Source organism: Euleptes europaea, chromosome 10 (genome assembly GCF_029931775.1).
Source record: "Euleptes europaea isolate rEulEur1 chromosome 10, rEulEur1.hap1, whole genome shotgun sequence".
Lineage (NCBI taxonomy): Eukaryota > Metazoa > Chordata > Lepidosauria > Squamata > Sphaerodactylidae > Euleptes > Euleptes europaea.
In genome coordinates this window covers 28,917,267-28,929,477 of record NC_079321.1, presented here as the reverse complement: position 1 = coordinate 28,929,477, position 12,211 = coordinate 28,917,267, and the positions used below count along the sequence as shown (strand labels likewise).

At 41.6% G+C, this 12,211-nt stretch overlaps 1 protein-coding gene across 1 annotated transcript; it reads right to left on the bottom strand.

Moving 5' to 3' along the window:
- Window positions 1-6,299: 6,299 nt before the first annotated feature.
- Window positions 6,300-11,970, bottom strand: ODC1 (ornithine decarboxylase 1). The gene is made up of 10 exons (XM_056856352.1): window positions 11,831-11,970; window positions 11,543-11,716; window positions 11,254-11,426; window positions 10,763-10,897; window positions 10,581-10,662; window positions 9,953-10,036; window positions 8,961-9,123; window positions 8,415-8,527; window positions 7,181-7,395; window positions 6,300-6,769 (listed from the first exon to the last, which is right to left on the bottom strand). Exons 1-10 carry the CDS (start codon window positions 11,930-11,932, stop codon window positions 6,628-6,630), a joined length of 1,383 nt encoding a protein of 460 aa, XP_056712330.1. The 5' UTR covers window positions 11,933-11,970; the 3' UTR covers window positions 6,300-6,627.
- Between the last annotated feature and the right edge of the window lie 241 nt (window positions 11,971-12,211).

Genomic DNA, 12,211 nt, shown 5'->3' with positions numbered 1-12,211 from the left:
GACAAATAATGACTAAGGAATGGGCCATGATAGAGGTGTCTTTATACATTTATGTGAGGGGGGAAACAGAGGGAAAGCTTTATTCACTTTCCACATAATATTGATGGACAGTAAAATAAAGATAGCCAAAAGAAAGTATGTCTTCACACAAAACATAATTAGCACATAGAACTCACTGCCACAAGATAGGCCCATCAATGGCTATTAACCAAGATGTCTAAATGAGACCTCCAAGTTCAAGGGTGGAATACCAGTTGCTTGGTGGCAGCAGCAGAGTGTGCTTTGACCTCTTTGCCCCTCCTGTATCCCTTCTGGGACAAATAGTTGGCTGCTGTGGGTAACAAGATACTGCTGGACATGGGCTATTGGTCTGTTCCAAAAAAAGCTGTGTTATACTGTTGTCCATCTTATACAAGCTTGGTTCATCTCACAAGAAACAACCTTTCCTTTGGAGGCCAACCAATATTTAGAAATAAAAATAAAATTTGCCTATTTAGAAAGCACTTTGTAGAGAATTGCATACTTGGCTTGAAAGGAACTGAACTGATCTGAAATATGGGGTACTGCTGCCACCTAGTGGCAGATGAACTGGAGCTTGCAAGTTTTAGCCATTTATATTGTTTTGTTTTATCTTAAATTCCATGGGTTTTATTCAAACTTTTTTCTTTTAATAATTTTAACATTTTAATAAGTAGTGATGAGTGGCACTGTGAAATGATTCAGTACTTATGAGCTTTCTGGACTTGTTCATAAGACTTCTTTCCTAGTGCATGCACCTTATGGTGTTCTTCACCTCCCCGCAGCAAATGTAGTCGAGGGCTGCTGGTGAGTGCCTCTTCCCTATTGCCAAAACAAACCACTTAGGTACGAGAGAAGGCATTAGGTCTCAAGCGGGACAGCAGCCATATAAAAAGGTTTTCTTGCAAACAATCAAAGAGAAGTACTCCAATTAGAAAAAATACCAAACAAAAAGCTGCTGAGTTGGGTTGATTGCTCTCATATTTCATGGAATTAATTAGAGTTTCCTCAATAGTAAGAGGCAACCATTAATGTACACACAAAGCACCCTGAACACTTCTAGAGTGCAGACCTTATTTTATATTCCTAGGGGGGGGAAATTGTGGACAGAATGGCCCTCAATTCATAATGAATTGGAGTAATGCATTATGAATTGGAGTAATGCATGTTCTGAACCAGGTAGAATAAAAAAAATAACATTTATTGTTTATCATCTGCCAGCAAACTGATTGCAGACATATGGACATGCAATCCTATGCAGAGGTTCTTCAGTCTAAGCCTATGGAATTCAAATAACTCTTTGTAGGATTAAGCTTGTTGTACCAAAGTATTTATCCAGGCTTCCAACTGTCAGAAACCCAGCACAAATGAAATTTGGTACTAACTTTTGTACCTCAAGTATAGAGATGGACCCCCCCTTCCCATGAGCCTTTTTTAAAAAACAGTTTCCAATGGAAAAATTAGGTAACTTCAGGGTAGAGTTGCCAAGCATGCCTGACCACCAGCAGGAATCCAAGGGAGGGGGGTCATGAGGGTGCCTTCAGCAACTGTATGACATCACTTCCAGGGAAAACCCAGAAATGATGTTATACCTGCCTAGGGATAGCTGGAAACTCTTATGGCAAGGCCACAGGGTTTCTGGCAGTTCCCTGAGAGGCATATGGTCACTTTCAGGTTTACCCCAGAAGTGACATCATGTCCTATGTCCCTGCCTCCATGATGTCACTTATAGGGGGAAACCAGAAGCATCACACAGCTCTCTAGGAATCACGGGAAACTCTATGTAAAATAACAGTTTCCAGTAATTCCAAGTGGGCAAAACACACACACAATATCACTCTTGGGCTGCCACACCTCTCTAGGAATCACCAGAGATTCAATGGTAAAACCACACAATTTCTGATGATTCTAAGAAAGAGCAGGTGAATTTTTTAAAAAAAAACCCTGCTGTTAGCCCAATAGCATGATGTCACTTCCAGGGAAAACCCAGCTGTAGCTTCACACCTCTCTGGAAATCGCCAGAAACTCTAGGGTAAAATTTGTTGCAAGACAAATGTTGTTGCACCAGTTGGGACCAGTGACCACTACGCTATTAAGTTCAGCATTCATATCAATGGAAAGTGACCCTGAAAATACAAAACAGTAACATTTGATTTCAAAAGAGAAAACTTTACAAAAATGAGGGCCCTAGTGTTCTTCCGGTTTCCCTTTCAGTTTCCTTCTAAGTCAAATTGAGGAGCTGAGAGATGACGTTTTAGACCAATAGGGGAAATTAACGCCTATAACTATCCAGAGCCTGATGGCATACCCCTAAGGGTTCTTGGGGAACTCTACAGGATTGCTATCTACTAACTAGGATGTGTGATTTGTCACTTATACCACCCACTGTACCAGAAGACTAGAAAGCAGCAAATATTACACCAATTTTTTAAAAGGGGTCTGGATGGGAACCAGGAAATTACAGGCCAGTGAGCCTAACGTCTGTCCCAGGCAAATTAGTAGAAACTGTAATCCAAGAGAGAATTATTAAAGACATAGAGGAACAAAGCCTGCTGCAGGGAAATCTGCATGGTTTCTGCAAAGGGACAATCCTGCCTCACCAATTTTTTGGAGCGTTTTGAGAAAGTGAACAAATATGTAGAGAACAGTGACCCAGTACACATTCTATACTTGGACTTTGAAAAGGCACCTCACCAAAGACTCTGGATAAAGCATATCAATCATGGATAAAGGGGCAGGTCCTTTAATACATTAAAAATTTGTTAAATGACAGGAAGCAGGGTGTAGGAATAATACATGGGCAGTGCTGTAAATGGAGGAAAATGCGCACTGGGGGTCCCACAAGGATCACTGTTGGGGCTGGTGCTATTTAATTTGTTCATAAATGAGCTGTTTGCAGAGGAAACAAAATTATTCAGGATGGAGAAAAGCAAGACCGACTGTGTAGAGCTTCAGGAAGATCTCCACAAATTGGGTGAGTGGGCAACAAGGTTGTAAATTAACTTCCGTGTCAGTAAGTGTAAGGTGGTACGCATTGGGGGAAAAACTCCCAGCTTCAAGTATACGCTAATGGGGTCTGAACTTGCTGAGTCTAAGAGGGAAAGAGGCCTTGGGGTCATAGTGGATAGCTCCATTAAAAAGTCAACCCAGTATGCTGCAAAAGCAAACATTATGCTGCGGATTATCAGGAAAGGGATTGAAAATAAAACAGCCAATATTATAATGCTCCTGTATAGATCTATGCTGCAACCTCATTTTAGAATACTTGTGACATTCTTGACACCGTATCTCAAAAAGGCCCTTGCAGAGCTGGAAAAAGTACAGAAGAGGACAACCAGGTGATGAAGGGGGTGGAACACCTTTTCTATGAAGAAAGGCTGAAGAGTCTGTGACTTTATCATTTAGAAAAGGGGGAGGGGACATGACAGGTTTATAAAATTACGTATCGTGTAGAGAGTGGACAGAGAACTTTTTCTCCCTCTCCCAAAATACAAGAACTTGCAGGCATCCAATAAAGTTGATGGGCAGTATTTTCAGGACAGGAAAAAAAGGAATGCTTCTTTACTCAACAAGTGATTAAGGTGTGGAATTCACTGCCAGAGGATGTAGTGATGGCCACTGACATACATGGCTTTAAAAATGGACTGATAGATTCATGGAGGATAAGACCTCCAATTAAGTGGAGGAATGCCAGACCTTACTCTTCATTTTGGGTAAGAGATGCTGGTATGGGAGTAGGTGGTTTTTCATATATGCGGGTCCCAAGCCATATAGAGGTATAAAGATCACTATCACTACCTTGAGAACTGGACCCAGGGACAAATTGGAAGCCAGGGTGGATAGGTCATGATTGGAGTGATATGGCCCCTACAACCCACTCCAGTCAATATCCTGACTGCAGCAGCATTCTGTACCAATGGAAATTTCCAATACATTTAAGGGCAACCCCACGTAGAGAGCATTGCAGTAATCTAATACAGATAAATTAAATACTTAAAAAAAAACCACAGGTACAGCCTACCTATTATTGGTCAGGTGCCAACCGTAGCTACCCTTCCCTAAGCCTTTGCCCCATCTTAATTTCCCCTTAGTTCTCTAGTATGCCTGCATTAATCTCCCAATTCCCCTACAACATCCATTCCTTGTTTCTTTACCTAATGCTTCACCTGCCCCATCAGCAGTCTTTACCCCTTTTTCTTTGTCTCTTTCATCCATCTTGTTCCCTAGTTTATCCCTAGTTCTCAATCTGGGCAGCTAATCAAATTTCTTCCGTTGGCAGTGTAAAAGTTAGCATCACAGCACTATCTTGGCAATTTACCCCTATTTTCTATAGCAACTATATCAAACTCATAGTGGGAAGAGACACCTCAAAGCGGAAGTGATTCTTTGATGGATAGTCCATGGCCCCTTGTCTTTGGACATGTATTTACATTCTCTGAAGCCATGGCTATTAGACAATCACTAGTGATGCACATGACCAATATGAAGCAGCTATTATGAATGCCACTGGCGTTTAAGAAAACACAGTAACCCACGCCCCTTCTGTTTTCGGTTCATATTTTAGAGGACTCTCAGCCAACATGTTCTCAATAGGACTCTTCTGCCTTTGAGGCCCGTCTAGGCCAGCGTGGTGTAGTGGTTAAGCATGGTGGTGTAGCGGCATCAACTATCGACTTTGTAGGTGTGCCTGAATCCCACCCTTTCAGTAATCCCAGACAGCATCTTCCTCTGTTCAAGCTGCATCTTCTCCACCTCACATTGCAGGCATGCTGCTCACATGCTTTTCATCATCTAAAATCAGCATTACATTTCACAGGAATGTTACCCTTTAGCACACGTATGAATATGTTAACTATGGGCACAGCAGTTTGTGGAAGGATCTTAGACAGCACTTGGCCCTTATGGCAACCTGAAACAGATTAGACGTATGCATTTCCCTTCTTCCTTTAAATCATGGAGCAAGCATGACTATTGCAAAGGTACGTGTGGCACACAATCTCCTAAAACGTAACTGTCTCATACCTGTACATATGCTTGCAAGGGGAAGATCTGTATGCACGTATTGCTTCTGAGGGTGGAGTGGATCATCAGGTCCAACAACATACTACAAGTGTGCCTTTTAAATAAACCTGGCTTTAAAACTAACCCTCATCCCAACAGCAAATTTAACCATATGTTAATTTACTTCAATTCACAGACCTTTTCTTCTACCCAGATACTCCTGTAATGTGGCACATTTCTCAGATTAAAAGTTTAAATAAGTAAATTTGTAACTTTGCATGCATTATTGTTCCTCTTTATAGACTTTGGCTTTATCGATCAAACTGATATTGTGTATCAGATACTTGCATTGAGTCCAACAGCAGCTTTGAAAGTCATTCTTTTACTTTGTACCTAGGGTACAGCTCAGTTATTTCCCTCATGTCCTGCAGGAAACTGCAAACTCAAAGGATGGATCCAGACAAAAACTTTCTTCAATGGAAATCTGCCCCCGTGCCATTCTTGGGGGTCTCATCCCTCCAGAGCAGCATTTCCAGGAGGTCAGTAGGCTGCAACCAGAGAGGGGAGGCAGAAGATTTCCACTGACAGAGTGTTTTCCAATTAGCAGAAATTTAGCTTGGATGCAACCCAAAATGTTCGCAACAGATACAGGAGGACTTGCATGTCAAGGGGTCCAATTAAAAACTACATGTTGTACTAGGGGAATGCTTTCTCTTAGCCTGTGAAACCAACTCAGGATCTTTTCAAAGCCTAGTATTATTTTAGTATCACATAATGGCCATTTAAAATAAATAAATGCTTACATTAGCAAGCTTTGCTGAGAACATCATTCTTTATTATTCAACAGAGCCAACCAAACCAATTCATGTACAACACTAAGATGAACTTTATGCCTAGACCACTCACAGAATTTTTGTATGCAAAAAAAAAAGAAAAAAGAATTGACATTTTATAATTTGAGTGAGGCATAGCCCATATCAGATAAACTAAATTTAGATAGCCAAGAAATACTAAAATGGGAGAAATGTTACAGGTGCATATGAAATTACAAAACATAAGACTTCCTTCTAGGGTCTCTTGATTTTTCTTGACTTGAAACAGACGTGGTCAAAAGAGTGGAGGCATACGTAGCATGAGAGGAATTAATCTGGCAACCCATGAGGTACATGCTACCTAGAAACCTCCAAAATATATAGTTTCAGTGTGGAGCAACTGACAAGTCCAATCTTAAATCTATTTAAACCAGGTTTTAGATCAAACAGCCAAGAACTACTACACAATTATTTCAATAGACTTTATTGTAAAATAGTCTGGCCACAATACTACATTCAGACCGTTCTGCCAAACGCACAAGCTACAAATGCTTGCTTGCTTGATCAGTTTTTAGTAGCATATTTGAGAAGTGAATAAAAATCCATATAAAACAATATTCAGTTTCCATAGGAACACAGATAAATGTGACCCTTCCCCTCTCCTAGCTGTCTACTCTGACATTCACGCAGACTCTAATCAACACATTTAAAAATTCTAGCAAAAATTAAGTTAATGGTCCCAAAAGCCCTAAAAAAAAAACTGTTTCCTGAAACTTGCAAGTTAGCTAAACCTTATCTATACATTAATGCTAGCTGAAGCACAACTTGCTGGATGGTGCTCAATTCCACTTTCCCAGGCACAGGACAGCGGCAAAGTGACATCCTGCTCTTCCACTTCTGCTCGAAAGCCTTGCTCCTTTATCTGCTCCATCAGTTGCCTGCCAAGGAGGGAAAAAGGAATGTGAGGCACCGATTAACCCGTACGAAATTAACATTTCAGAGAGACACCATAATAGTCAGCTACATGACATTAACTGTGTTTGGGTGCCCTGAGCCATCAAAATGCTATGCCAGGGAGAGCTGAAATGATACAAGTGATTTTTTTTCCTATAATCATGCTCCTATTGCTATTACAGGGTACCAACATTCTCCTCCTACCACTGGGCAGCTTTAATCTGCAGCTTTTCTGGTTTCGAAGAGCTCGCCAGGAACTTTTCAGGAGCCCTATCTACTTGGGCTCTTTTCAATACCACTTCGCCCACACCAAGCTTGAAAGTAATTCAGATTTACATGATTCTTTCAAAGCCCTTTTTGAACGAGCGAAGCAAATGGGAGGAAATATTACTAACCAAGCTGGCCTTGACATTACATAATGTATTGTTGGCCTCTGGAATCCATTGAAAGTAGAAGCAGCTGCCACGGTGTAAGCCCCCATGTTTTCAAACAGCATCCAGTCCCCGACGTGCAATTCCGGCATGCCGTAGCGTTCAACTATGCGATCTAAACCATCACAAGTTGGTCCCCATATGCTGCAGGAATAGTATCTCTCATCTGGCTTGGGTCTCTGGAAACAATTTTTTTAAAAAACAAAACTTCACATATATGGTCACAACAGATGCTTAAGAGTAACAGAACTGTGCTTAATCTGCTCTTTTGAATTTCATAGAATCAAAGAGTTGGAAGGGACCACCAGGGTCATCTAGTCCAAACCCCTGCACAATGCAGGAAATTCACAACTACCTTCCCCCACACACATCCAGTGACCCCTGCTCCATGCCCAGAAGATGTCCTCCCTCTCATCATCTGCTTAAGGTCACAGAATCAGCATTGCTGACAGATGGCCATCTAACCTCTTCTTAAAAACCTCCAGGGAAGGAGAGATTACCACCTCCCGAGGAAGCCCATTCCATTGAGGAACCGCTCTAACTGTTGGAAACTCTTTTGATTTAATTTCAACCCGTTGGTTCTGGTCCGACCTTCTGGTGAAACAGAAAAAAACTTGGCACCCTCCTCTATATGACAGCCCTTCAAGTACTTGAAGATGGTTATCAGATCACCTCTCAGTCTTCTCCTCTTCAGGCTAAACATACCCAGCTAATTCAACCTTTCCTCATAGGACTTGGTCTTCAGACCCCTCACCATCTTTGTTGCCCTCCTCTGGACACGTTCCAGCTTGTCTACATCTTTCATTAATTGCGGTGCCCAAAACTGAACACAGTTCTCTAGGTGAGGCCTAACCAGAGCAGAGTAAAGCAATACCATCACTTCGTGTGATCTGGAAACTATACTTCTGTTGACACAGCCCAATATCACATTTGCATTTTTAGCTACCGCATCACACTGCTGACTTAAGTTCAGTGTTTAGTCTACTAAGACCCCAAGATCCTTTTCACACACACTACTGTTCAGACAAGTCTCCCCCATCCTATAATTATGCATTTGATTTGTTCCATTGCATCACCCTGGAAACTTCAGTTACAAGACAACATTGCAACTGCTCTCCAAGGCACCTGGCATGGGTAAATGACCAATATGAACTGATCACCTTGAGTAGGAATGGACTAATATTTGCCTATACTGTACCTTTTGCAAAACCGGCTTAACTAGCGCATGATCATAAAGAATGCAGTTAAAAGATCCATACACGCCATCGTTTACGTAATACATAAGAGTTTTGTCATTAGGCTCTTCTTCATCTACAGGAAAAACAACAAAGGAAGATTTGCTAGTATGTACGCAAAAGCCAGCTCCAACTCCATTGCCCCATGCATACAAAAAAACAGAACCAAGGGTGGTGCTGCGCAGATGGGAAGTAGCCTCAATTTGTTTATGGCCAGGGTCACTAAGGCAGGCACAGTCATTTTGGCCCACACTCAAGCCCCTTGACTTTTACCTACAGTAGCCGCCCACAAGCCTGCTAAGTAAAGCACCACTTCTCTCAGTCATCCAAACACTTGGCAGACCCGCCTCCATTGGCAGGGATGCTGCAGCAAGGTACAAACAGACAAATGCACCCCACTCCACGAAGGGGCCTCACAAAGATACAATCCTTCCCTCAATCCAAGCTACCTCTATCCCCACAGACAATTTTGGCAGCTGTACCGAAATTCAGAGTTGAGCGCTACGTACCATCAGACCCACTCTGCTCCTTTATTACAACTTTCTTTGCAATTATGTTAACAGCCAATGTGAAAGCTGATGCAACATAGTATCTGCCAGGCTCTGCAATAATTCTCACTCCAGAATCAGAAGGAAAATATTTGTCCAGTGCAGGGTTGATTACATTTGTTATCTAAAAAAAAAAGTGAACATTTTATTAGGCAGAATCTGCAGGAATATTTCATTTTGTGTCTAGATTCTACGCTATCTTTTCCCCAAGAACAAAGTTCTGAATTACTCTTCACACTGGTTGTGCTGTTACCATTTCAGAATACAGGAATTGGTGATTGTTAAGTTTTATAGCATTAGATGGAAGGCTGAAGAGTTGGTTTTTATATGCTGACTTTCTCTGCCACTTAAGGGAGACTCAAACCGGCTTACAATCAAACTTCCCTTCTCCTCAACAGATATCCTGTGAGGTAGGGGAGGCTGAGAGAGCTGTAACTAGCCCAAGGTCACCCAGCTGGCTTCATGTGCAGGAGTGGGGATACAAATCCAGTTCACCAGATTAGCCTCCACCGCTCATGTGGATGAGTGGGGAATCAAACCCAGTTCTCCAGCTCAGAGCCCACAGCTCCAAACCACCGCTCTTAACAACCACACCATGCTGGCTCTCATGTCCTGCATCTTGACCTTACTGAACGACATCTCTCTTTTGAAAGCTATGGGCCATGGATTGCATTTTGTGTCAAGGATACCACAGGAGGGAGCAAGGTAAGATTTCCTCTGTAATTAGACCAATGTATTCATCTACAAACACAATGCTGTTACACTCAAGAACTACTTTCAAGAACTTACAAGTAAGCTTCCCACCAATAAATACTCCCATAAATACTATTAACATTTTCTAATAAACCAGTCTTTAACCAAATACAAATTGTAACACGCACCCCTAAATACTAATGAGGAGGAGGAACAAACCAAGAGGAAATCACTAAAATTTTACATGCCAGTATTCATACCTCTTCAAACTTAAGTTTCACATCTTCAGATCCAGGAAAGCCACCGCCAATATCAAGAAGGTACATACAGAAACCAAGCTCCGCCTGAAAGGGAAGAAAAATAACAACTCAGAGCTAGCATTTGCAGTATTAGCTATTACTTTCTGCGGGCATTACATTAGGAAACATAATAAAGACTTCCGAGTCTGAAGAACAGGATAATAGAAGCCCTAAAAATGAAAACAGTGATTTGGACTAGAACTTTGGACTAATCTGAAGTCATCGTGTAGCCTAATCCCCATTACGGTACCTTTCCTTCATCCCTTAGAAGCTCCTTGATTCAATTGATCTTGAGCAGCATAATTTTAATTCTAGTGTTTGAGGGATATAAGGACTGAAATAAATTTTGCCACTGACAATGTAGCCTTGGGATCCCTGTCACTTAATTAAAAAGGCATTATATCGGACACAAAGACATTAGATTTGTATATTAAAAGGGGAAAGATATAACGTGATCAATCCCCATTACAGTGTATTATAGTTGAGAATTTCATATTGCAGAAACGACGCTTTAACTTGGGCATTCTACCATCTCACAATATTACGAAGCACTTTACAGTCACATGAAAATACTCTTTGATGTACTTACTCCCATATCGAAGACACAGCGGGCATCAGAAATAGCCTGCACAAAAGTCTCAGGATCTGTGCAGCCACTTCCAACGTGGAAGCTGGAAGGAACAGCATAAATTGAGTTGCGAGATAATTTTTAACAAAGGTAAGCAAACAGGCAGCAAGTATAACACTTCTGTTACAGGCTTTGCTACTCACCTGACACCAATCACGTCAATATCCAGTTCCTTTGCGCGCTCAAGCAGCAGCCTGCTGGTTTTGAGTGTAGCTCCAAATTTAACACTCAGACGACAAACTGCTTTTGAATCATCCGTTGCAATGCGCAGGACCAGCCTAGAAAATATTGGAGAGCTTACCTCAAGAACAGTTTTAGATTACAGGATACACCTGTACGCAGAATACACTTTTGTATTAAAACTTATCCTTAGTGCAACTTGCTCTCAAGGTAGGAAGAAGTGTCACCTGGTTTACCATACAATACCAACTACGACCCCAATTATTATTTAGAAAATGTATGTGCTGCCTCGCTAAAGAACCTTCCCAAATGCTTTGCGAATCAGGAAAGCTGTTCAAATCAGCAGCATCTTCAGTCTGGGTCCCCCCGTCTAGCAAAAATAAACGTTTCTAAACCCAGTGATGAACGATCAGTGTACGGTCAAACAAGTCATTTTATTACCAAAGTTCCTTACTTTGCTTTTGGATGGGCTCTTGCAACTTTCATTAGCTCAACTTCGCTATCAAAAGTCATCATCTGCACGCCATTATTCGCCGCATGCTTAATCTGAGAGACTTGCTTGCATGGATTTGCATATATTATACGTTCAGGAGGCACACCAACGCTCTGGACCAGCTGTATTTCAGTCTGGAAAGAGAACATAATTTGTTCTGCATGCTCTACACCAGCAACTCCCTGTCCAGCTATACTCAGGATCAAGGGTGCGCTTAGCCAAAAAATGCTTTCAAGAGGTAGCCACTTACTTTACTAGCACAGTCAAATCCAGCACCGAGAGCTGCAAGAGTCTTCACTACAGCTATGCTGTCGTTACATTTGACAGCATAGAAGGGGGACACTCTGGGAAGGGCTTTGTACCACCGCAAGTGCTTTTTCAGAATATCCCCCAGATCAGCAACATAGAATGCATCTTTATCATCCTGGAGACAAAGAGGACATTCATCAGTCGACATGACGTTGCCTGCTACTGTACGTTGCAATAGTATTAAACTACTGATTTCGTAAAGTTTAACCTATGCATCTAATATACTCACAGAGGAAGAAACTTCATTTATTTTTTGGTCTACGATATCTTTCGCAGCAAAGCCTTCATCAAGGAAAGTAAAACTGAACTCGTCGCTGCTGAAGCTGTTCATTTTTCTTGATGTTTTCTTGGTACCCACCACCAAGTTTGCTTTCAGGGCAACTGTGGGCACATAGGAAAAGGTTGGTTAATTATAACTGTCACGCATGGTCAATGAGCTAAGTAGGAAGGCTTTTTTAAAACGATTGCCTTAACTCACAGTACAACGTCAACTCAGAGGTGACTTTGAAGGATGTTCCCTTTCAACTGTCTTCCTAGGGAGTTTTCTCCAGGAAAGCAGGATCTTGAAATATAAAAAGTAATTCCTAGGCAGTCATTGTAAGATGTTGCA